General features: G+C 36.3%; 1 protein-coding gene across 4 annotated transcripts in view; it reads right to left on the minus strand.

Annotated features, from left to right (window-relative positions):
• The window catches only part of LOC133332595 (rho-associated protein kinase 1), a 53,809-nt gene extending 26,442 nt beyond the window's left edge, over window positions 1-27,367 (minus strand). For all 4 annotated transcript variants that reach the window (XM_061540977.1, XM_061540978.1, XM_061540976.1 and 1 more), the window contains exon 1: window positions 27,334-27,367. In XM_061540977.1, coding sequence (XP_061396961.1) covers window positions 27,334-27,365 — 32 coding nt within the window. In that variant the 5' untranslated portion in view covers window positions 27,366-27,367. The remainder of the gene's footprint in view (window positions 1-27,333) is intronic.
• Between the last annotated feature and the right edge of the window lie 369 nt (window positions 27,368-27,736).

The raw sequence follows: 27,736 nt of genomic DNA on the forward strand, positions 1-27,736 counted from the left end.
AGTTGGATGGATGGCTGGTTCGGGCTCGTTGACTGTTTGGCTGACTAACTGATATCAGTATATCATATGTCGATCATCAACACTCAAAGTGTGGCCCTATCCGTTCAGAGGTGTATAAAGCCATGTCTACGTTCGGCATTCCTACAAAATGAATACGGCAGGATAACTTTAACTGGCACAAGATCAGCAGTTAAAGTCGGAAAGGACCTCTGGGAGCCCTTTAATACCGAACGAGGATTCAGACAAGGTGACAGTTTGTCGTGTGATCTTTTTAACATCCTGCTGGAAAAGATCATACGAAACGCAAAGGTGAACAGAAATGACACTCTGTACACCAAACAACACATTTTACTCGCCTACGTCGATGACATCGACATAATGGGTCGAACACGGAGAGCGGTAACAGGGATGCTTAGAGTACGTGGGTACCTACCTTGCGGACCACGGTGCTATAAACACCAGTTAATACAAAGCGTCAAGCAACGCCCCCACACCGAAATGCAGGTACCAATCGATCACACATATTTGGACGCGATCGCCTTTTTGATGAGGAGGGGAGCCCATCTAAAACTCCTGCCTTTCTATGGGTCAGACACCCGGTTGTAATGCAACTCCACACCAAGCCACAGCTCTACCCGCGATTTGGGTATAAACCACCTCCAGCACGATGCTCCCCGAAGGGCCACACCAACTGCCAGACTAGATCCGCAGACTTAGGGGCCCAGACACCCGTGCTACCGAAACCTTCGGTCAGGTTTATAGCCGAAGCTATTACCAGTATAACCCCAAACAGTTCGAGACTGGTCACTCACATACTATAGTCTCTGCCCAGCTTCATAGCCGAATCTACTACCATTAGGACTAACATGCAGGCTCTCTACAATGAAACAATCGCTGAAAGGGGATACAATGCATGCATCTCACCCCTCCCAACAATTGCATTGAGGACGGTAACAGCCACATTTGAACAAATCGAGAAGGAGTCTGCCAGTGTGGGTCTGGCAGTAAACGGCGAGAAGACCAAGCTGATGGTATCAACGAGCAAGACGTCCAGTAGACTCGGACCAACTGTGGAACTTGAGAACTACAGCTTCAACGTAGTCAAAGATTTTATATACCTTGCTTGGTACCGCCATAAATAAAACTAATGACAGCAGTTTTGAAATTCGGAGAAGGATAGTGATGCTACTGTGGTCTGAGAAAACTACTCAAAAGCAAGACCACTTCCCGCCAGACCAAACTCTCGAAAAATATGTTTTAACAAATCCACGCCTAAAAATAGGTCTCGAAAAATATGTTTTAACAAATCCACGCCTATAATAGGTATCGAAAAAAATGTTTTAAAAAATCCACGCCTATAATAGGTATCGAAAAAAATGTTTTAAAAAATCCACGCCTATAACAGGTCTCGAAAAATATGTTTTAAAAAATCCACGCCTATAATAGGTCTCGAAAAATATGTTTTAAAAAATCCACGCCTATAATAGGTCTCGAAAAATATGTTTTAAAAAATCCACGCCTATAATAGGTCTCGAAAAATATGTTTTAAAAAATCCACGCCTATAATAGGTCTCGAAAAATATGTTTTAAAAAATGCACGCCTAAAAATAAGTCTCGAAAAATATGTTTTAACAAATCCACGCCTAAAAATAGGTCTCGAAAAATATGTTTTAAAAAACCCACGCCTATAGGAGGTTTCGAAAAATATTTTTTAAAAACTCCACGCAAATAATAGGTCCCGAAAAATAGGTTTTAAAAACTCCACGCCTATTTGTCTGATAGTCCTTGAGAAAATAGGTTTTAAAAACTCCACGCCTATAATTAGTCTCGAAAAATAGGTTTTAAAAACACCACCCCTATAATAGGTCTCGGAAAATAGGTTTTAAACACTCCACCCCTATAATAGGTCTCGAAAAATAGGTTTTAAAAACTCCACCCCTATAATAGGTCTCGAAAAAATAGGTTTTAAAAAATCCACGCCTATAATTGGTCTCGGAAAATAGGTTTTAAAAACTCCAACCCTATAATAGGTCTCGAAAAAAATGTTTTAAAAAATCCACGCCTATAATAGGTCTCGAAAAAAATGTTTTAAAAAATCCACGCCTATAATAGGTCTCGAAAAATATGTTTTAAAAAATCCACGCCTATAATAGGTCTCGAAAAATATGTTTTAAAAAATCCACGCCTATAATAGGTCTCGAAAAATATGTTTTAAAAAATCCACGCCTATAATAGGTCTCGAAAAATATGTTTTAAAAAATCCACGCCTATAATAGGTCTCGAAAAATATGTTTTAAAAAATCCACGCCTATAATAGGTCTCGAAAAATATGTTTTAAAAAATCCACGCCTATAATAGGTTTCGAAAAATATGTTTTAAAAAATCCACGCCTATATGAGGTATCGAAAAAAATGTTTTAAAAAATCCACGCCTTTATAGGCGTGGATTTCGAAAAATATCCACGCCTTTATAGGCGTGGATTTCGAAAAATATGTTTTAAAAAATCCACGCCTATAATAGGTCTCGAAAAATATTCTTTAAAAAATCCACGCCTATAATAGGTCTCGAAAAATATGTTTTAAAAAATCCACGCCTATAATAGGTCTCGAAAAATATGTTTTAAAAAATCCACGCCTATAATAGGTCTCGAAAAATATGTTTTAAAAAATCCACGCCTATAATAGGTCTCGAAAAATATGTTTTTAAAAAATCCACGCCTAAAAATAGGTCTCGAAAAATATGTTTTAAAAAATCCACGCCTATAATAGGTCTCGAAAAATATGTTTTAAAAAATCCACGCCTATAATAGGTCTCGAAAAATATGTTTTAAAAAATCCACGCCTATAATAGGTCTCGAAAAATATGTTTTAAAAAATCCACGCCTATAATTGGTCTCGGAAAATAGGTTTTAAAAACTCCAACCCTATAATAGGTCTCGAAAAATAGGTTTTAAAAACTCCACCCCTATAATAGGTCTCGAAAAAATAGGTTTTAAAAAATCCACGCCTATAATAGGTCTCGAAAAATAGGTTTTAAAAACTCCACGCCTATAATAGGTCTCGAAAAATAGGTTTTAAAAACTCCACCCCTATAATAGGTCTCAAAAAAATAGGTTTTAAAAAATCCACCCCTATAATAGGTCTCGAAAAATAGGTTTTAAAAAATCCACGCCTATAATAGGTCTCCAAAATTATGTTTTAAAAAATCCACGCCAATAATAGATCTCGAAAAATATTTTTACCAAACTTTTTCCCACCACTGTATTACCTCCTAATAATTAACTCATAGTGCGACCCAAGTGACAGAACAAACAAATACCCCCATGCCTCCACCACATGTTGCAATCCGCGGTTGGATCTATTTGATTAGCATTAGAATCACGCTGATTCATAGTTAACAACAATTAAAAAAAGTGTATAATAGAAAAAACAAAACTATAGAAAGCGGACCACCTCCTCATGTCAGTATGATTGAAACAAATATTTATTTAAGTTTTTTGCACTCTTGAGAATTTGTTTTGTTTATATTTGCATTTAGTGTTATTTTAATAAAAAAAAATAGCCAACAACAACAATTAATTTCAGATTTTTTTGTTGATTAACATATTCCGCAGCTGATGATAATGAACTTCAACTGAACCGAACCGAAACGACGCCACCAAAATTGACCACAAAGAGAACAATTTTTTCAAAAAAAAATGTTTAGATTTCCTCCAGTAATTTGTTTATAAACAATGCTAATTTTTTTATTGTTTCATTAAAAAAATGAAACATCAAAGATCTTGGGGATTGCATTTATTGGCAACAAATTAAGGATTTTGTTTTTATTTGGGGGAAAAAAGTAAACCAATTGAGAAAAATATTCAACAGAATATAGACCATGACTTTTGCAAAATTATAGACTGTCAAGGTCAGGGCATTGGGCAAAAAAAAAACATTTGCAGAATGGGTATTTCAAATAAGATATTTTATTTTCAAACTCAGAGTGATTCTACATACAGTGACCGGCAAAAGTGTACATACGTGCAATATTTTTTTCAGTTCTCCAAGTCCATCAACTATTTGAAAAAATGTAACAATTTTCGGATTCATTTGGCGTTTCGCTTGGAGCATTTCTGATTTTTTTTTTGCAGAATATCCTAAACGTTTTCTTTTATATTCAAGTCCGGAGTTTCGGGCGGTGGGAATAATTATCGTGGGGCATAATAAATCAGCCAATCTCTGACTACATGTACGGTGTGTTTGGGATCGTTGTCTTGGTACAAAATCCAATGTTCACCAAGATTTGAAATATCGACCGATGGTTTCAGATTTATAGAGGTACCGATTCATATTTCCCTCTATAAGCACTAACTTTCCCACACCAGATCCAGCAACGGCACCCCAAACTATCACTTTACCACCTCCGTGTTTAACCCTTTCAGTGTTTTTGTCGAATATATTCGACATTTAAAATTACTCTCTTCCTTTGCAATTTTTCCGTTATCCTATGTACCGTTACAATTGATGTCTTTGTTTTTGCTGCAATTGATGTCTTTGCCATCATATTTTTGTACAAAATTTTAGATTTTTATTCCGACAAAAAAATCTTTTTTACACTGAAAGGGTTAATCACAGCTAAATGTTTAGGATCCATAGCTGTATTTCGTTCGTTTCGTTTCGCCAAGCTTTAGCACCACCGTCACTTCCAAATATATTGTACTTCGATTCGTCTGTGAACAAAACTTGTTTCCAGAAGACAATTCCCTTATCAATATATTTTAGGGCGAATTCCAATCGAAGTTTACGATTTTTTCGCTTATTAGGTTTTTTTTCGAGGGGTTCGACTGTGGAAACCGTTGTTGCGCTTATAAGATGTTTTCCGTGGGGTTCGACTGTGGAAACCGTTGTTATTCGAAGTTCTTTGTATGGTTCGTGCATGTACAACTGTTCCCCATCTTATTGCAAGTTATTCGGCTATATTTGTGACATTCACTTTCGGATTTTTACCCACTTCTTTCAGAATGAAGCTGACGTCTCTCCAATTAAGCTTCTTTGGTCGGCCAGTGCGCGATTGGTTTTCAGTTGTACCAGTTTGATTGTAGTTATTAACTATAGTTTGAATCGTTGATTTATTCAAATTTAATATTTTGGCTGTTTCCCCTAGCGATTTTTTCTCGATCCTATATTTTATTATTAAATTTCGCACATCGGTACAAATCTCTTTTCAAGGAGCCATTGTCACAAATAAAAACTTCTAATACGCTGTAAAAATCACAACTGAATAAACTTAGTCTGAGTCGAAAACAAAGCAAAGAGAATTAAAAAAAAAAACCTGTACTTTTTACAGTTTTACATCTTTCAACATGATACAATAACATTGAGAAGGACAAACAGATCGTATAAAAGTCTACATACTTATTTTTTGTTTTTTATTAATTTTTTTTTAATTTGATGTTAATTATTTTTTTTTTTTTTGCTTTTATTAATTAAATAAACTATCAAATAGAACTACATTGTTACTTTTTTCAAATAGTTCATAGACTTGTGGAAACGCCGAAATTTTGGCCGTATGTAAACTTTTGTCGACCACTGTATATGTAATATAGTGAATCAATAAAATAAAAAAACAACTATTGTATAATAATTTGTTCACATTCATATTTTATTTTTTCTTAACCGCAATACCACCATTTCAATGCTTTGAAATGGGGCAAAAAAAAAATAAATACATTGCCTAGTCATGTGGCTTGAAATTGAACCGGCATTTTTTTACAATTTACCCTCACCGTTCGCTCTTCTTCTTATCAGCTGAAATATCGCTGAAAAATAGCCTGAAACGTGACTTGGATCAATAAAATAGGCCTAGGCTATATGTCACACGGTGTTTCTCGGGGAGCGGAAAGAGGGCTATGCCTCCATTACTTATTACAATTGGCACGAAGAGGGTGGATATGAATTGTTTATTCGCGCTATTTGTTAAATATGTCATAAAAATGTTTAAATTATTTTGTTTGAAATATTTATGACATCGTGGCACGTTAGAATAATAATTGAAATATTTTTTATTATTTTTTTATAATAAAATAAAATTCCAAGAAAAAAATAAAACTGGAATTAAAAGTCAACAAACAATGGACTTGGATTTTATTAAAAATTTTCAACAAATTTTCCGTCAATTATAAAAGTGGATTTTGTTACAAATGTTTTTCTAGGCCTCCTCCTTTCAGAGGCTTCTTAATTGGTGTGGATTTTATTAAAAAAAAAAAAATAATGACCATCTTCAGCCTGGTGCTAAATGTCTGGCCTACCTTTAGGTATCGATGTTATTAAAAATATTTGTCACAACACACTTAAGGTGTGTATTTATTCAAAAAAATAGTTCTAGTTTACTTTTAGGCGTGAATTTTATTTAAAAAATATTGTCTAGCTAATTTTTAGGCATGTATTTTATTTAAAATATTTTTCTAGCCTATCTTAGGCGTGGATTTTTAAAAATATTTTCTGCCCACTTTCAGGCGTGAATTAGATTCAAAATATTTTTCAATGCTACTTTTAGGCATGGATTTCATTTAAAATATTTTTGTAGTTTACTTTTAGGCGTGCATTTTACTTGAAATATTGTTTAGCTAACTTTGAGGGAATTTCAATTCAGACATCTTGTGAATATATGTATCTTCTTTTTCTACCAAGTATCGCCTTTCATTTCAGAATCATATTCTGACTTCATAGATGCCTGTTTCTCATTTTCTTATGTTTCAATACCACATATTCCTACTGCATTTACTTCATTGTACAGCTTTCGTGGGCTTGCTTTGCCTCCATCACATACAATTCGAGGTCTTTCCGGCCTTCTTCTTAATGGCTCGGTTTCACTATTATTTGCATGTTGAACATTTTCCGCTTGTTCACGTTGTCCCTTAGTATCATCTAATTCATTCGCCCGAATTTTTTCAGCTACCACATTTTCTTCTCCTTCTTGAGAATAATTTACTGGCTCCATTTCAGTAGTTTCTACATCTTGATTTGATCCTTCATTTCTCAATTCTTGATCATCTTGAGGAAAGGGTTTCACACAGATCTTCCCTTTCGCACACGTTATCAGGTCTTTTATTTCCTTTATATTATTTCGAAGTACCGTTTTCTTCTTAATAATTTCCTTCAAGCAGCTAAAATTAACATGGCCATATCAATTATGCCATTTTATTGTCTCCTCGTTAGCTATTGAAACATTATAACATGTATTTTCTGTTCTCCGTGTGCCTTAATATATGTACAAACCATTCCTCTTAAACGCGTTTATTACACACTTGCGCAGATTATCCCAAATCTTGACTGAATTCCTCTCAATAATTACTCTTGCGTCTGTTGCTTTAGACACCGATATAAAATTATGAGGGATGGACGTAACGGTCAGGACATTCTTCAAAATTACGTTTATTTCTGCTAGAAATACGTTTTCACGACCTAAAGCTTTCAAATTTCTGTTTTAAACAATTCTCACGCACACAGCAGAAATAACTAGTCGCTCCACTATCAATGCACCAATCATTTTCATCAATATTATCTTATTTGCTATTGCTATTGGCTCCCATTAACTGTGTCATGAGGCAGGAACTTCTTTCACCTTTCTTTGGTTGCTTACACTTAGCTGCAATATGTCCTGGCTGACCTCAGTTGTAGCATTTCTTGACGAATTCCTTCTTATCTGTCTTTTTGTACGTTTTCTGTTTCCTAAACTGTTTTTCTCCCATTTTCATAAGGGTTTAACCTTCTTGATCGACATTTGCACCTCTTTCTGCTTCATCTTGTCTTCTTCCAATAACTTCACCTTTAAGGCACTGAATGTAGACAACTCCACAACATTTTCATAATTAGTCGGCAAACTTGATAGCAGAATTATAACCAAAATCTCGTCCGGCAACTGAACCTGAACTTCATTTAGATTTTTACAAATTGTACTAAATTCATTTAGTGATCTACCATCTTCCCTCCGACTTGCAGCTTCATTGATAGATTTTTCTTGAACAACATTATTTTCCTTGCAGGCCCCTTTGGTTAATGAGTCTCTTTTAACTTCATCCATGTCCGCTCCGCTAATTTGCAATACTTTACATGATGAATTTGATTTGCCTTCACATGAAGCAGTATCAATGCCAACGTCTTTTCATCCTTGATTTCAAAAACGGCTGCTCCTGCACCTTCGGGTTTTATCTCTCTTCCACATGTGATTCGCCACAAATCCATATGGGCTAGGACACTTTTCATTTGAATGCTCCATGTAGCATAATTGCCATTGTCCAATTTCTCGATTTGCACATTCATCTTCTATTGATTTCACACGATTTTCGGGGATTTTCCAATTATTTCCTCAATTCACACAGAATTTTTCTTTTTCATAACCTGCCTGTGCCCATAACATTCTTGGAAGTGAAACACACAGATAAACTTCCAACGAGATATTTATTAATATTATCAGCAAGGCAATTCAATAGAGACTAACTTCTAAATATTTCTAACGACAATATTTAGTGTCTATTTCCAACGACTACTATGTTACAATAAATGTTATTTTTACAATTGTGTTGCATATTTTCAACAATTTTATTCAAAATATCTTAGAAATTTATTTAAAATATAATTATTTTTTTTCTAGACTAATTTTAGGCTTGGATTTTATTAAAAAAATTTTTGTGGCCTACCTTTAGGCGTCCATTTTATTAAGAATATTTTTCTGGCCTAACATTAGGCTTCGATTTTATTAAATGGCGTGGATTTTTTACACATTTTCTTGGAATTTATGGCAATTTTTGTTTAATTACCATTAGTTTTCCAATTGTAAACATTGACATGTCAGAATCATCGTCAAAGCAGGCAATCGCTTTTAACACCACCAAATATTTATCCCATTTTTTATGGCATGCCTTAAAAGTGGACATTTTAACAGACCCCGCTGACTACCATACTCTCTCTCTCCCCACCCGCCCAAAATCAAAATTACCGATGACCGACCGACATCAAATGATCGATACATCCATCAATTGAACGCTTAAAATGAGCGTGCGTGCGTTCGTGCCGAAATTCGTTGGACGAGAGAAGCACAACCCAGCATAACAAATGGCATCCAAACACTTTCCTATAGACAATCAGCCGACGACGACAGCTAACATCGTTCGTTCAATTTCGAAATTAAAATAATAACAATTAAGTAATTTCGTGATCACAAGAATATAAAATAGTTAAACGAACTTCACAGCCGAACCGAAAACTACAAACTACTAATGAGCCGCCATTGCGGCTGCTGCTGCTGCCACTACTGTCACTGGCCGTCGTTCGAAGTCGTTAATGGTGAAAAATCAAAACGATTTGAAAACGGAAAATTCTTAAAATGCCAACGAGTACGACATAGAACGCATTTTAATTAAATCTAATGAAAATTGAAATGTTTTCAGACAACCCGTACCCATAAAAATTTTGCTGTTGTTGTTGTCAATTGTCTCTCGATTATTGTTGTTGTTATTATTGTGACGAGAAACGAGTGTCATTAATTTTGTGTTGGTGTTTAACGAGAATTAAATAAATTTCGATTTCCAAAATGTTTCTCTAATTAAAAAGTGTGACTAAAAACAGTCATCAAATCATTTTAATTATTATTTGTTTTTTTTTATTTATTATGCTGCAAGCGAATGCCTCTTAAAACGGGCGCCAAAAATACGGAATATTGTTGGTTTGAAATTGGAAATACATTATGATTTAAAAAAAATATTTTTAATAAGGCGTGGACTTAAGGAGGTCTCGAAACATATTTTTAATAAAATCCACGCCTATAGAAGGTCTCGAAACATATTTTTAATAAAATCCACGCCTATAGAAGGTCTCGAAAAATATTTTTAATAAAATCCACGCCTATAGAAGGTCTCGAAAAATATTTTTAATAAAATCCACGCCTATAGAAAACATATTTTTAATAAAATCCACGCCTATAGAAGGTCTCTAAACATATTTTTAAAAAAATCCACGCCTATAGAAGGTCTCGAAACATATTTTTAATAAAATCCACGCCTATAGAAGGTCTCGAAACATATTTTTAAAAAAATCCACGCCTATAGAAGGTCTCGAAAAATATTTTTAATAAAATCCACGCCTATAGAAGGTCTCGAAACATATTTTTAATAAAATCCACGCCTATAGGTCTCGAAACAGATTTTTAATAAAACCCACGCCTATAGAAGGTCTCGAAAAATATTTTTAATAAAATCCACGCCTATAGAAGGTCTCGAAAAATATTTTTAATAAGGCGTGAACTAAAGGAGGTCTCGAAACATATTTTTAATAAAATCCACGCCTATGGAAGGTCTCGAAAAATATTTTTAATAAAATCCACGCCTATAGAAGGTCTCAAAACATATTTTTAATAAAATCCACGCCTATAGAAGGTCTACTCACTTAGCTGGCTTGTGACAGAACTTTCATTCCATAAGCCGTGCTTAAAAGAGATTTCTTGGCGCGACGGTCTTTTGCACAGATTTTCCAATTTGAAAGACCATATTCGGCAAGTTGTCTTCCACTTGGTCTTTCCATCTTATTCTTGGCCTTCCCCTTCTGCGTATATATATATATAACAGCACGGGTAGTATCAGCGTCTTGTAGAGTGGGACTTTGGTCTGGCGGGAGGTGACCTTGCTTTTGAGTTGTTTGCTCAGACCATAGTAGCATCTGTTGGCTATCCTTCTACGAATTTCAAAACTGACGTCATTCGTTTTATTTATGACGCTACCAAGGTATATAAAATCTTTGACTACCTCGAAGCTGTAGTTCTCATGTTCCACAGTTGGTCGAGTATACTGGACGTCTTGCGCGTTGATACCATCAACTTGGTCTTCTCGCCGTTTACTGCCAGACCCACTTTGGCAGACTCCTTCTCAATTTGTTCAAAGGTGGCTGTTACCGTCCTCAGTGCAATTGTTGGGAGGGGTGAGATGCATGTATTGGATCCCCTTTCAGCGATTGTTTCATTGTAGAGAGCCTGCATGTTAGTCCTAATGGTAGTAGATTCGGCTATGAAGCTGGGCAGAGACTATAGTATGTGAGTGACCAGTCTCGAACTGTTTGGGGTTATACTGGTAATAGCTTCGGCTATAAACCTGACCGAAGGTTTCGGTAGCACGGGTGTCTGGGCCCCTAAGTCTGCGGATCTAGTCTGGCAGTTGGTGTGGCCCTTCGGGGAGCATCGTGCTGGAGGTGGTTTATACCCAAATCGCGGGTAGAGCTGTGGCTTGGTATGGAGTTGCATTACAACCGGGTGTCTGACCCATAGAAAGGCAGGAGTTTTAGATGGACTCCCCTCATCATCAAAGAGGCGATCGCGTCCAAATACGTGTGATCGATTGGTACCTGCATTTCGGTGTGGGGGCGTTGCTTGACGCTTTGTATTAACTGGTGTTTATAGCACCGTGGGGTAAGACCGCAAGGTAGGTACCCACGTACTCTAAGCATCTCTGTTACCGCTCTCAGTGTTCGACCCATTATGTCGATATCATCGGCGTAGGCGAGTAACATGTGTTGTTTGGTGTACAGAGTGACATTTCTGTTCCCCTTTTCCTCTCGTTGGACCTTATCCAGCAGGATGTTAAAAAGGTCACACGACAAACTGTCACCTTGTCTGAATCCTCGTTCGGTATTAAAGGGCTCCGAGAGGTCCTTTCAGACTTTAACTGCTGATCTTGTGCTAGGTACAGTTATCCTGCATAGCCGTACTAATTTTGCAGGAATGCCAAACGCAGACATGGCTTTATACACCTCTGAACGTATAGGGCTGTCGAATGCGGCTTTATAGTCGACGAATAGGTGGTATGTGTCGATGTGTATTTTCGTGGGTCTTTTCAGGATTTGGTGTAGTGTGAAAATCTGATCTATGGTGGATTTCCCAGTTCTGAAGTCGAATTGGTATGATAAAATAATGTCATTGACCATTGGCTTTAGTCGTTCACACACAGCACGCTGGATAGCACTTTATTGGCGATGGGAAGGAGACATATTCCTATAAAGTTGGCGTATTGTCCCCTCTTTTGTGCACGTGACACTGGATGCTGAGGTTCCAATCATTGGTCATGCATTCCTCTAGCCAAATTGTACTAACCAGCTACTGACCCACATCTGACCACCGGTCTTGAATAGTTCAGCTGGTAATCCATCGGCACCTGTTGCTTTATAGTACTTCAGCCGATTAATTGCTACTCTCACTTGATCTTGGTTAGGTGTTATAACACTCTATACCCTAATCTCTTATTGGTTCAGGGGTATTTTCTTCAGCGCCAGTTTTAGATACCAGAAGTTTTTTAAAATGCTCCTTCCAGATCCTCAACACACTATCTGTATATGTCGACCGGTTTCCATCTTCATCTCTAGCAGGCCCATTAACATATTTTTTTTTGAAAAATACAAGCCTATAGCAGGACCACAGAACTATTTTTTTTTAAATCCACGCCTATACCAGGCACATACAAATATTTAAAAAAAAAATCCAAGGTTTTGGAAGGCCCATACAACTATTTAAAAAAATGCAAGCCTATTTGAGGTCTAGAAAAATATTCTAAAATATTTTGAAATAATAACTAATTCTAAAATGTCATTACCTTATAATATGATTCCACATTGGTGGTGGATCACTGGAATTTCGTTGCCTTGAAGAATTTCAGATGAATAACAGAAAACAATAAATTATTAAATTTATTTTTTTAAATCACAATAGCTGTGCAAAAAATTACCGCAAAATGTGATCATTAATTGTATGCATTTTATTATGAGATTGAGATTTTTCCTTTTTAGAATTTCATTGATCCGCTAGAGACGAAACCACACACTACGGATTTACTCATTCATTGATTTTTTTTTCTTATTTTTATATTTTCTTATTTTATTTCATTCACAAAGAAGTTAGAACACCCATTTCATTTACAAAGAAGTCGTAGAAGAACAAACACAAAGAAAAAAACAAACAGCCGATGCATAAATTAACCTCAAGAGGTGATCAGACCGACGCGTCATTCACACAAGGGGGGCGGGCTGGAGACCCTGATCTTGTGGCGTGTGCGTTTGTTTGTGTGTGAGGAGGTTGTAGAACCAACGAAACGAGAAAAAAAAACACAAACTTAGGCACGAGTCGTCGTTGGGGAAATGAGCACAAAATCGTGCGGATCGTGAAAGGAAGTTACCGACGAGAGACCGCAATCAAACGCACAATTTCCATTTATGAAGGCGAACAAAATTTGAATTTTTTATTTAAATTTTTGTTTAATAATATTTCACTTTATATTTCTATTCACACAAAATGCACGGAGGAACGAAAAAAAACAAAGAGAATAACACACGATCCGATACCCCCGACAAGCTTCGAAACGCTGTAGCTTTCATTGTACGTCTGAGATATGAGTCAGACTCAGAGCCAGAGTCCAGTTCTGTTTCAATCGGAGATTTGTTTTTTTTTTCTTTCTTGAACTTAGAATATGTCTTAATGTGGTTGATGTTGTTGTTTTGTTGTTGCTATTGCCAGCCAGACAACAAACAAAGACCTAACGTCAGCGATTTGTTTTCATTTCGGCTTTTAACGGCGTCTATCGTAATTATAACGGCGGCGGCGGACGCAACGACAGCTACAGCGTTCATTAGACTTGAAGAGTTTAATGTTTACTGTTTTCCTTTTTGATTTGATCTGCAATATTTGGGAGGTATTCGAATTACAACGACGACAATTGTCAACAAATAAATATCCAAAAATAAAGAGATTTCAGTGATGTCAATACCTCACAGAATCTTAAATAAAATCGACGCCTTTTTGAGGTTTTGGTGCAGGCACAACCTCCTGTAGAGATGAAGAAGGAAACCTTGTGATAGATATAGACAGCGTGCTGAGGATCTGGAAGGAGAGTTTTGAAAAGCTTCTGGTATCAAATAGTGGCGGTGAAGAAGATACCGCGAAACCAATAATAGATGATGGTATAGAGTGAATACCACCTAGCCAAGATGAGGTCATAAAAGCAATAAATCTGCTGAAGAATAATAAAGCAGCAGGTGCCGATGGGTTACAAGCTGAACTATTCAAGACTGGTGGTCAAATGCTGGTCAGGAGCATGCACCAGCTGATTAGTACAATTTGGCTAGAGGAATACATGCCCAATGAATGATTGGAACCTCAGCATTATGTGTCCCATGCCCAAAAAAGAAGACAAGACGATATGTGCCAACTATAGATGAATTAGCCTTCTTCCCATCGCCTACAAAGTCCTATTCAGCGTGCTGTGTGTGAACGATTGAATCCAATAGTCAATGACATTATTGGACCATACCAATTCGGCTTCAGACCTGGCATATCCACCATTGAACAGATTTTCACTCTGCGACAAATCCTTGAAAAAAAAACCCACGAAAAAAAACATCGACACATACCACATATTCGTCGACTATAAAACCGCATTCAAAGGTGTTTAAAGCCATGTCCACGTTCGGCATTCCTGCAAAATTAATACGGCTATGCATGATAACTTCAAGTGGCGCAAGGTCAGCAGTTAAAGTCATAAAGAACCTATCGGAGCCCTTCAATACCGAAAGAGGATTCAGACAAGGCGACAGTTTGTCGTGTGATCTCTTTAATATCCTGCTGGAAAAGGTCATACGAGACGCAAAAGTGAACAGAAATGGCACTCTGCACACCAAACAACACATGTTACTCGCCTACGCCGACGACATCGATGTAATGGGTCGCACATTGAGAGCGGTAACAGCCACCTTTGAACAAATTCAGGAGTCTGACAAAGTGGGTCTGGCATTGAACGGCGAGAACAAACTGATGGTATCAAGCGTGCAGGACGTCCAGTAGACTCGGACCAACTGTGGAACTTGAGAACTACAGCATCGAGGTAGTTAAAGATTTTGTATACCTTGGTATCGCCATAAATAAAACGAATGACATCAGTTTTGAAATTCGGTGAAGGATTGTGATGGCCAACAGATGCTACTACGGTCTAAGTAAGCAGTTTAGAAACATGACCACCTCCCAACAGACCAAACTCACACTTTACCAGTGCTATTATATGGATCTGAACGTACTTGCGCAGCAGATGAGGCAGCTCTTGGGATGTTTGAGAGAAAAATACTCCGAAAGATCTACGGGCCGATCTGCGATATTCGACGGTGAATATCGTCGTCGAATGAACCACGAGCTTTACAATTTATTCGCGAACATCGACATAGTCAGTCGTATTGAGCTGGAGCGACTACGATGGCTATGCCATGTTGAGCGAATGAATGAGAATGCCCCAGCTCAAAAGGCATTTAAAAGCGAGCCTACTGATGATTGCCGTAGAAGGGGAAGGTCACGAATCAGATGGAAAGACCAAGTAGAAAACAACATCTTGGAACGTGGTCTTTCAAATTGGAGGAGATGCGCACAAGATAGACGCGCATGGAAATCTTTTTTAAGCTCGGCTTATGGAACAACCGTTCTGTAACAAGCCAGCTAAGTAAGTAAAGTAAGTATTTCAGTTCTAGGTAAAATATTCTAAAAAAATCCACGACCATTTGAGGTCTGGAAAAATCCACGCCTATTCGAGGTCTAGAAAAACATTCTGGAACAAATCCAGCCTTATTCGACCTATGGAAAATATCCTAAAGTACATCTACGCCTACTTGCGGTGTCGAAAAATATTCTAAAGTACATCTACGCCTATTTGAGGTGTAGACAAATATTCTAAAGTACATCTACGCCTATTCGAGGTGTAGACAAATATTCTAAAGTACATCTACGCCTATTCGAGGTGTAGACAAATATTCTAAAGTACATCTACGCCTATTCGAGGTGTAGACAAATATTCTAAAGTACATCTACGCCTATTCGAGGTGTAGACAAATATTCTAACATAAATCCACGCCTATTCGAGGTGTAGACAAATATTCTAACATAAATCCACGCCTATTCGAGGTCTAGAAAAATGTACTAAAATAAATCCACGCCTATTCGAGGTGTAGAAAAATATTCTAACATAAATCCACGCCTATTCGAGGTCTAGAAAAATGTACTAAAATAAATCCACGCCTATTCGAGGTCTAGAAAAATGTACTAAAATAAATCCACGCCTATTCGAGGTGTAGAAAAATATTCTAACATAAATCCACGCCTAATCGAGGTCTAGAAAAATGTACTAAAATAAATCCACGCCTATTCGAGGTGTAGAAAAATATTCTAACATAAATCCACGCCTAATCGAGGTCTAGAAAAATGTACTAAAATAAATCCACGCCTATTCGAGGTGTAGAAAAATATTCTAACATAGATCCACGCCTAATCGAGGTCTAGAAAAATGTACTAAAATAAATCCACGCCTATTCGAGGTGTAGAAAAATATTCTAACATAAATCCACGCCTAACCGAGGTCTAGAAAAATGTACTAAAATAAATCCACGCCTATTCGAGGTGTAGAAAAATATTCTAACATAAATCCACGCCTATTCGAGGTGTAGAAAAATATTCTAACATAAATCCACGCCTATTCGAGGTGTAGAAAAATATTCTAACATAAATCCACGCCTATTTGAGGTGTAGAAAAATATTCTAACATAAATCCACGCCTATTCGAGGTGTAGAAAAATATTCTAACATAAATACACGCCTATTCGAGGTCTAGAAAAATGTACTAAAATAAATCCACGCCTATTTAAGGTCTAGAAAAATTTACTGAAATAAATCCACGCCTAATCGAGGTCTAGAAAAATGTACTAAAATAAATCCACGCCTATTCGAGGTGTAGAAAAATATTCTAACATAGATCCACGCCTAATCGAGGTCTAGAAAAATGTACTAAAATAAATCCACGCCTATTCGAGGTGTAGAAAAATATTCTAACATAAATCCACGCCTAACCGAGGTCTAGAAAAATGTACTAAAATAAATCCACGCCTATTCGAGGTGTAGAAAAATATTCTAACATAAATCCACGCCTATTCGAGGTGTAGAAAAATATTCTAACATAAATCCACGCCTATTCGAGGTGTAGAAAAATATTCTAACATAAATCCACGCCTATTTGAGGTGTAGAAAAATATTCTAACATAAATCCACGCCTATTCGAGGTGTAGAAAAATATTCTAACATAAATACACGCCTATTCGAGGTCTAGAAAAATGTACTAAAATAAATCCACGCCTATTTAAGGTCTAGAAAAATTTACTAAAATAAATCCCCGCCTATGTGAGGTCTAGAAAAATGTACTAAAATAAATCCACGCCTATTTGAGGTCTGGAAAATATTCTACAATAAATCCAGGCCTATTTGAGGTCATGAAAAATATTCTACAATAAATCCACGCCAATTTGAGGTCTAGAAAATGGTTCTATAGGAGTTCTAGAAACGTTTTGAAGTTAGCATCACTGTTAGAAATCATTTGAAAGAGAGAGTGAGTAAATTTCTTAAAGCTCTCAGTTGTTCAAAAAAGAGTTGCACATGCGCCTATCATGAATACGTGAGAATGTGTTATCATTACCTAGTATGAAATCGAAAGGCAACACATGAATGAATAGCAATTGCCATATTTTGTAAGGTAGCTGCAGAAGCGCAACTGCTGCAGTAATGGTATTATTTTTTTGCCAATCTATCAAAAGATTCAACTTCAACACCCGCACCAGTTAGCCAAGCCAGTCCGACAGCCAGCAAGCGATCGCAAGTGGTGTTGGAGCACATCAAACAGTTTGACAGCAGACAGACAATCGAATACCCTCCTGTCCGACAATCGTTTTTTGTTTAATGTTAATTATGTTTTTAAATATAAAAACGAATCGCTATGATGTAATATTTATTATGCACTAATAATGCAGATGTGTCTTTAATTCGACGATGAATCGTGTCTATTAGATTTTGATTTGAAGATTTACGATTGACAAACTTAACGAGTGTGATTTGAGTGAAATGTGTTGAAGATGACTGACTTAGGAGGTCCCCCCAGCTGTGATACTGACAAGCGGCTTCTTTTTTGTTTAGAATTTTTGCTCGTAATTATTAATATAAAAAACATCGAGTGGGAAATAATAAGGCAGATTATTATTTATAGGGAGATTATTTTTTAAAATTAATTATGAATTCTTGAAGCAGAAAATATCTTCAAATATGATATTTTAATAGATACCAAGCAACGGCTCTGATTGGCTTTAACATGGCGAAGTCCAGGCTTATCTTGGTGTCACCTGGGGTAGATATTTTCAGATATTTCGTATAAAGGACCACGATCTGCGAATCTGCACTTGGAATGTGCGCACGTGAAAATTCAGCCTCCATGAAGAACCATCCGACATTGACTTTGCGGCAGCAAAAAACATGGCACAAGATTCAAGCACCTCGATATACACAAGGCCACCTGGATTTCGCCTGATCAAGCAACGAGAAATCAAATTGATCATGTGGTGATAGGCGGAAGACATTGATCCAGTGTATTAGACGTTCGATCGTTCCGAGGAGCGAATATCGATTCGGACAACTACCTTGTAGCAGCCAAGGTTCGCACTGGTCTTAATGTTGCAGCAAAGGTGCGATCTAACACAACACGGAAACTCGACGTCGAAAAGCTGCAAACACAACAGGTAGCCGACGCCTACTCCGCTCAACTTACCCACCTGCTTGACGAAAGCACTTCTTGTCCCGATAATAGTATAGAAGCACAATGACAAAGAATTGCCCACTCCCTACAAACTGCAGCAAAATCAATACTTGGGTATCAAAAACCACAACCAAGAAACCCATGGTACGATCAGGAGTGTCGTAATGCACCTGATGTGAAATATGGTGTATATGGCAACCCTGCAGACAGTAGCAACACGTAATGTGATGGAGAATTATCGGGAGAAATGGAGAGAGGAGAAACGTGTTTTCAGAAAAAACAAGAAAAACGTGAGCGTGAGCAAATCGAGATGTACAGGAGTCAGAATGAAGTCCGGAAATTTTACCAACGAGTAAAACATCAAACCGAAGAGTAAAACACCTCCTGTAGAGATGAAGAAGGAAACTTGGTGACAGATACAGACAGCGTGTTGAGGATCTGGAAGGAGCATTTTGAAAAGCTTCTGGTATCAAATAGTGGCGGTAAAGAAGATATCCCAGAACCAATAAGAGATGATGGTATATAGTGTATACCACTTAGCCAAGATGAGGTCATAAAAGCATTTAATCGGCTCAAGAGCAATAAAGCAGCAGGGGCTGACGGGCTACCAGCCAACTATTCAAGACTGGTGGTCAGATGCTGGTCAGGAGCATGCACCAGCTGATTAATACAATTTGGCTAGAGGAATGCATGCCCAATGATTGGAGCCTCAGCATCCTGTGTCTCGTACACAAAAATATACATATAAAAGCGAGCCTACTGATGGTTCCTGTAGAAGGTGAAGGCCACGAATCAGATGGAAAGACCAAGTAGAAAACAACATCTTGGAACGTGGTCTTTCAAATTAGAGGAGATGCGCACAAGACCGACGCGCTTGGAAATCTTTTTTAAGCTCGGCTTATGTAACAACCGTTCTGTAAGAAGCCAGCTAAGTAAGTAAGAAATTTACGCCTGTTTTCACACCCGTTGAAGGTCGAGAAACATATTTTAAATAAATCGGAGACCCATACAGAATAATATACATTTTATATACAATTTTATTTCTTTAATCTCTAGATATATTTCAACTATGTAGTAGCAAGGCATCAACGAAACAAAAAATATCTCTAAATACTGAAAACCCCCGGGGGGAGCACAACACAACAGCATTTTAATGTTACCCCTGTGAAAACATATGTTTTCGCACATTCAAAACCCAGGGAGACTAATTGCCGCAAAGTTTCTTCTGAACTTGTGACAACAGTTTCGAATTGGAAACAAAACACATAATCTAAGAATAAAATTCAAATACAAGCTAAACACACATTTTCGAGAAAAAAAAAAACAAAACAGTAACAAATTAACTTTAGAAAAAATTAATAGTTCTAAACAAACATTGAAGTCCGCATACACAGAAGATAAAAAGAGAATTGGAAAAAATACGAAAATACATTTACCAACATCAACGACATTTTAATGAAAAAATGGCAAATATTTAACAAACGAAAAGGCAAATTCAGTGTCATTTATTTAGTTTCGGTTTTTTTGCACACCAAAATCAACCGAAAGAAAACTAAACGACCAAAATAATGGATAAAAATTGACAGACGTGGCATAACGAAATAGATGGTCGTTGTGGACAGCCAACGAAATAGAAGAATGAACGAACAACTTTGTTGAGGCGACACATTAGAAATGGAATAGTCGGACAGACGGACGGACGGAGGAATGGATGGATGGACATACAAACATATTGTCATATTGGCAGAAAACAAAACTCGAACGTTTTATTTTTGAAAATGACAGCAAAAACAAAACACACAAAATAATTACACTTTGTTTTGTAGAAAACAGGGGGAAAAATTAAACGATGACCAAAAAACTGATTTTTATATTTAATTTTACACTATAAGAAATTTTGGTTATAGAGAAAAATATCTTTTAAAAAATCCACGCCTATATGAGGTCTCGAAAAATATCTTTTAAAAAATCCACGCCTATATGAGGTCTCGAAAAATATCTTTTAAAAAATCCACGCCTATATGAGGTCTCGAAAAATATCTTTTAAAAAATCCACGCCTATATGAGGTCTCGAAAAATATCTTTTAAAAAATCCACGCCTATATGAGGTCTCGAAAAATATCTTTTAAAAAATCCACGCCTATATGAGGTCTCGAAAAATATCTTTTAAAAAATCCACGCCTATATGAGGTCTCGAAAAATATCTTTTAAAAAATCCACGCCTATATGAGGTCTCGAAAAATATCTTTTAAAAAATCCACGCCTATAGGAGGTCTCGAAAAATATCTTTTAAAAAATCCACGCCTATAGGAGGTCTCGAAAAATATCTTTTAAAAAATCCACAATCGAAAAATATCTTTTAAAAAATCCACGCCTATAGGAGGTCTCGAAAAATATCTTTTAAAAAATCCACGCCTATAGGAGGTCTCGAAAAATATCTTTTAAAAAATCCACGCCTATAGGAGGTCTCGAAAAATATCTTTTAAAAAATCCACGCCTATAGGAGGTCTCGAAAAATATCTTTTAAAAAATCCACGCCTATAGGAGGTCTCGAAAAATATCTTTTAAAAAATCCACGCCTATTGGAGGTCAAGAAAAATATCTTTTAAAAAATCCACGCCTATAGGAGGTCTCGAAAAATATCTTTTAAAAAATCCACGCCTATAGGAGGTCTTGAAAAATATCTTTTAAAAAACCCACCCCTAGAGGAGGTCTCGAAAAATATCTTTTAAAAAATCCACGCCTATAGGAGGTCTCGAAAAATATCTTTTAAAAAATCCACGCCTATAGGAGGTCGAGAAAAATATCTTTTAAAAAATTCACGCCTATAGGAGGTCTCGAAAAATATCTTTTAAAAAATCCACGCCTATAGGAGGTCTCGAAAAATATCTTTTAAAAAATCCACGCCTATAGGAGGTCTCGAAAAATATCTTTTAAAAAATCCACGCCTATAGGAGGTCTCGAAAAATATCTTTTAAAAAATCCACGCCTATAGGAGGTCTCGAAAAATATCTTTTAAAAAATCCACGCCTATATGAGGTCTCGAAAAATATCTTTTAAAAAATCCACGCCTATATGAGGTCTCGAAAAATATCTTTTAAAAAATCCACGCCTATATGAGGTCTCGAAAAATATCTTTTAAAAAATCCACGCCTATAGGAGGTCTCGAAAAATATCTTTTAAAAAATCCACGCCTATAGGAGGTCTCGAAAAATATCATTTAAAAAATCAACGCCTTTGAGGTCTCGAAAAATATCATTTAAAAAATCCACGCGTATAGGAGGACTCGAAAAATATATTTTAAAAAATCCACGCGTATAGGAGGACTCGAAAAATATATTTTAAAAAATCCACGCCTATAGGTCTCGAAAAATATATTTCAAAAAATCCACGCCTATTGAAATAGTAAAAATGGGTTGAGGTGTCGAGTTAGTTGCCCACATTCGGAAAACCTTTCATACTATGAAAAAGGAAAGAAAAAGAAAACCAAACCCCCTAATGTTGACTACCCCCGCAAAAGTATAAAGGAAAACGATCTGCGAATCTGCACAATGTCGGCAGTTAAAGTCGGAAATGACCCCTCGAAGCCCTTTAGAAAACAACATCTTGGAACGTGGTCTTCCAAGACCGACGCACATGGAAATCCTTTTTAAGCTCGGCTAAGCTAAGTAAATAAGTAATCCTGAAAATACTTTGCATACATCCCATATGTTCTAGCGACCGAGGACTCAGACAAGTAAACAGTTTGTCGTGTGACTTTTTTAACATCCTTCCTTAGATCATGTTAAACAGCTTCCATATATGCCATATGTTCTAGTGGCAAGGATAACAGATTGATATCTTTGTTGATTTCGAAGTAAAAGCTTAGCAAATTTGTATAATAGTGGTCAGGATATATGCACAAATTTGCGGAATTAATATTTCTTGGTAACTATATAGGTGGTAGATAGAAAATAAAAATATTTATAATAATCCAGGAAATAGTTTGCATACATCCCATATGTTCTAGTGGCAAGAATATCAGATTTTAAGAAAATATTTATTTTCTTTGTTGATTTTTGACTACAGATCCTGCAAAACAGCTTTCAGGCATTCCATATGTTCTAGTGAGAAGGTTATCAGCTTACCATATTTTCTAGTGGCAAGGATATCAGATTGATATCTTTGTTGATTTCGAAGCTAATTAGCAAGATATCCTACACAAACGCGCGGAATTAATATTTTCTGGTAACTGGGGAAATTTTAGCTCCATGACGATGATTTTCTATAAATGTACCTCTTCGTTAATATATTTTTTGCAATGTATTTGATACACCATAAATCGCATCAATTTGAAAAATTACTGAAACTGGAAAAATGCCGTTCCCTCGCCTGTCAAATTCTGAAATCAATTCAACACTTAAAATTTATGGGTGCTTTTTAGAAGACCGATGGAGAGAGATAGAGAGGCATTAAGTTTTGCAACGACTTTTTGGCAAAACGATTTTCAGCTGCAGGGTGGAGAAGAGGAGGGGGACAATACATATAATGTATTTGATTCATGTGAGAATATCGTCATCGTTTATAGATATAATGATGTTCTAGACACAACGAGCATAGATCATAATATTTATATAGATTTGATGCCGATGTTATTGTACGAATTTTGCTATAATAAATTTGTTAACACAAACACCTTTTAACAAATTTTTTAGTATGCGATGCTACTATTTTTTTTTTAATTTATTTGTTTTTGGTGTCTTGATTTTTGTCACCTCACAAAGAGATGAGGATGAGGAGAGGTGCACCAAGGGGAGGGGGAGAAGTGATGTCTATATGCTACATATAGTTAGATGTTTTGTGCCATGGTCTACAATATGAATTAAAAAGGAATGAAAATCAATCATTATTTGTTTGATGTATTCGTTAGGCTTCTAATTAATTGTAGTTACATTAGGAGTTTTTGTTGGTGGATTTTTGTATCTGTCAAAAACACACAAAATGTCTGCTCGTTGCTATTGTCATGCCTTGTAATGACGGGTTCATATTTGCTTTTAATTTGAATTCTAACACCCAAATGTTTCACCAAGCATGGACCTTGTGTAGAACAAGTGAGCTGCTCTAGAGCATTGGCGAATGGTCCATACGATTGCGATGATGATGATGACGATCGACCACTTCCAAAAGACAATTGTGAATGCAACAAACAAGTGCCACCACATCAACAACAATATGTAATATTTGTTGTATTTTGACACGAAATATTAAATGATTCGGCAATGGATTGTTGTTATTGTTGCCTGTGCCTTGCCATTATGGCCAAACAGAATGAAGGAGCTGCTTTTACTCTTTATGGCAATAAATATTTTAGCTCACAGAACTTACGCTCACAATCTGATGGCTTTGGCGATGTGTTGTTGAACATGTTTATTAAAGTGAAACTTTTGGTGACAAACGGTTGTCGTGATTTTTTGAAACGCTAGAATTTTATAATTCGGCACAAAAAAAATTATTTTTTTTACCTTGTCAATATGTTTTGGAAAATATTTACGAATAGTAAAATCAAAGTGAAGCGTATACCAGTCAACAAAAGGAAAATGAAACGAAATGCGGACCCTTTTGAAGGAGGTAAGCCATAACTTTTTTAAGAATCTACGCCTATAGCTACGAAAATATTTGTAAAAATCTACGCCTATGGCTACGAAAATATTGTTAAGAATCTACGCCTTTGAAAAAATATTTTAAAATTTCTACGCCTATTGTTCGGCTTTAGAAAAATTATTTTTAAAAAATCCACCCCTTATGATAGACTCCATGAAATATTTTGAATATTTTACGCCTATTGTTAGGCTTACAAGTAGTGATGGAAGTTTCGCAGAAGTATCGAATAGTAACTTCCTGGAAGTATCGCTTTAGTCACTTCAGGAAGTATCGCCGAAGTCACTTCCTGTAAATATCACTTTCTGAAAGCATCGCCGTACTCATTTCTTGAAAGTATCGCCGAAGACACTTCCTGGGAGTATCGCCAAAGCCACTTCTTGGAAGTATCGCCGAAGTCACTTCCTGGAAGTATCGCCGAAGTCACTTCCAGGAAGTTTCTATGAAGGGTGTCTTTATACAACTGAAAGAGGTATTTCTCAGTTGAGCTGAAGAAAATCGATACTGACCAACTGAAGAAATCTTTACGTAGGAGCTGAAGGCAGCTGTTCGTAGATGAAATGAAGGCAAATTCAAATGTCGGATTGAAATATGTCTTCACAGACGAATTTTGAATAAGACATACTGAAGCAAGAACATCCAAAAGGAGTCTTTGGAATCTATCTGAAGCATGTAGTCTCTAAGATGAAATGAAGCAGGAAGATTCTATTGACGGCCTAAAAGTTGTATCTATCGACAACCAGAAGTGAATCACAGAAAAAGATATAAGGGGACTCTCTATGGACCGAGAAGGAAACGGAAACGAAGGTAGAAGTAGCATATGCTGTCCAATCGGATTTTTGCAAGTCACAGAAAGGTTAACAAAAACGTCTTGAAGGTGGCCATCACTCACTGTCAACCTTAATGGGCTACTTGAAATAGAGTAATTTTGTATATATAAGTTAGAAAGGTTGTCCTTATTGAAGATCTAAAGAAAGTCTCTATGGAAGAGCTGTAGCAAGGAGTATTCATAAATGAACATGAGGTTAGAGAGCAGCTGTTCTGAGATAGACTCTATTAATAGATTTGATGCAGGTTGTATCCATTTTTAAAGGAGTCCTCCGGGAACTATTAGTATAAAATCCTAAAAAAAAAACCTTAATTTGCGATCTGAAAGGAGTAACTAAACTATGGAGTGACTAAATTTATTAAGTGACTAGAACAGATTATTATCAAATAAGAATCGATATTTAGAGCTATGGAAATACCTTTCAATAAGCAGTATAACCTCTACAGATATTACAGATTGGCTTAAGGTAGGGGATGGATGCACATAATGAGCAGTTAAAGTCGGAAAGGCACTTTCGGAGCCCTTTAATACCGAACGAGCATTCAGACATGGTGTCAAAGATAGACAATAGTCAAAGATTTTATATACCTTGGTACCGCCATAAATAAAACTAATGACAGCAGTTTTGAAATTCGGAGAATAGTGTTGGAAAACAGGAGCTACTATGATCTGATTAAGCAACTCAAAAGCAAGGCCACCTCCCGCCAGACCAAACTCACACTCTACGAGACGCTGATACTACCCGTGCTGTAATATGGATCTGAAGCATAGGTACTTACGCAAACAGATGAGGCAGCTCTTGGAGCGTTTAAGAGAAAATGTCTCCGAAAGATCTATGGGCCGATCCCCGTTGACGGTGAATATTACCGTCAAATGAATCATGAGTGGTACCAGCTATTCTCGTATATCGGCATTGTTAGACGTATTGAGCTGGAGCGATTACGTCGGCTAGGTAATGTTGTGAGAATGGATGATGATGCCCCAGCCCAAAAGGCACGCAGAAGGGGAAGATGGAAAGATCAAGTGGAAGACAACATTGCCGAATATGATCTTTTAAATTGGAATAACTGTGCAAATGACCGACGCGCCTGGAAATTTTTTTTTAAGTTCGGTTTATGGAACGAAAGTTTTGTCACAAGCCAGCTAAGTATGGTAGTATATATTCAAAAATTATGTCTCTTTATGGGAGATATCCGTAGTGATTTTCTGGTATTGTTCTGATGTAATTATTTATAGACTGAGCGCAGTTCTTTGAATGATTTGTTTATTACATTGGTAATGTTAATAGAAGGAAAAGTCGGGGAAATCGATGAGAAAACAATTTTAAAGACAAGATTACAGAAGTCTTTAAAAATTAGGTCTGTAAGGAAACCCTATGGTCGAACTAAAGGTAATTTCGAGTTTTATGCATTTTTAGAGCAATCCCGTAATGCTTTTAATCTATTTATCTTTCTCTAATCGATCTGAAAGGAGTTTCTATAGATGACATGAAAGAATTTCTGTGGTGGCAAGGTTATACAGTTATCGATGGTATATTAATAATGAAATGAAAAAATATAGATAATTTCGTATCTAGCTTAGCTGAAGGGTATTTGAGTTTGGAACGATTTTCTCCGTATATCCCATATGATCTAGTGACAAGGAAATCTATTTTTTTTTCCTCGACATTTGCAAAACAAAACTTGTTAATTTTCGTATTATTTTTTGTTTAGTGGCTAGACTATCTTGATTATCCTGAAAGAAATTATTCACATATCCCATATGATCTAGTGACAAGGAAATCTGATTTTTTCCTCGACATTTGCAAAACAAAACTTGTTAATTTTCGTATTATTTTTTTGTTTAGTGGCTAGACTATCTTGATTATCCTGAAAGAAATTATTCACATATCCCATATGATCTAGTGACGAGGTTATCTGTTTTTTTTTTCGCCGTAATATTTTTATTATTCGTGGTAGACTTTGTATATTGTTGTGAATGCTGTAAACATATTCTTGGAAAGTAGACCCGAAAAAATTTGTTCATATATCCCATATGATCTAGTGACGAGGTTATCTGTCTTTCGCCGTAATATTTTTCTTTTTCGTTGTAGACTTTATATATTTTTTCTTAGCGTTGTTGTTGGGAATCCTGTAAACATATTCATGAAAAAAATTTCTTCATATATCCCATATGATCTAGTGACAAGGTTATCTACTTAATTCCTGAAAAATTATTGAATAAAAAAATAAAATTATGTTTGACTTACCTCCGCCTTCGATCTTCGTCTAAAACATCCATTGTGATGTAAAATTATGTTTCGATTCGTTGATAGAAATTTTGAAATTAAAAAAGAAATATGTTCGAATGTTGTTTGTTTTGTTATATTTCGTTCGGACGAGTTGACTCCTCCAATAAACTCAGGTGATGTTGTTGATGTCGTGGTAGTGATGCAACCACATTAAGAATATGAACTTCTGTTGGGGTTCGAAGCAAAATAATACTTGTTTGTTTGCAAACTAAAAAGAAATAATGGTGATGATGACGATGACAGCTTCAAAAAGTCACATTAATTTGTATGCCGTTTTCTAAACAAAAAAGGTTTTAAACCTTTTCTAGTTAACATTGGTTATTTTCTGTTTTGGATCCGCAAATAATGATGATGGTGACGA

Source organism: Musca vetustissima, unplaced genomic scaffold, assembly GCF_032173495.1.
Source record: "Musca vetustissima isolate MV318-11 ecotype Yass unplaced genomic scaffold, APGP_CSIRO_Mvet_v1 utg539, whole genome shotgun sequence".
NCBI classification, from domain to species: domain Eukaryota; kingdom Metazoa; phylum Arthropoda; class Insecta; order Diptera; family Muscidae; genus Musca; species Musca vetustissima.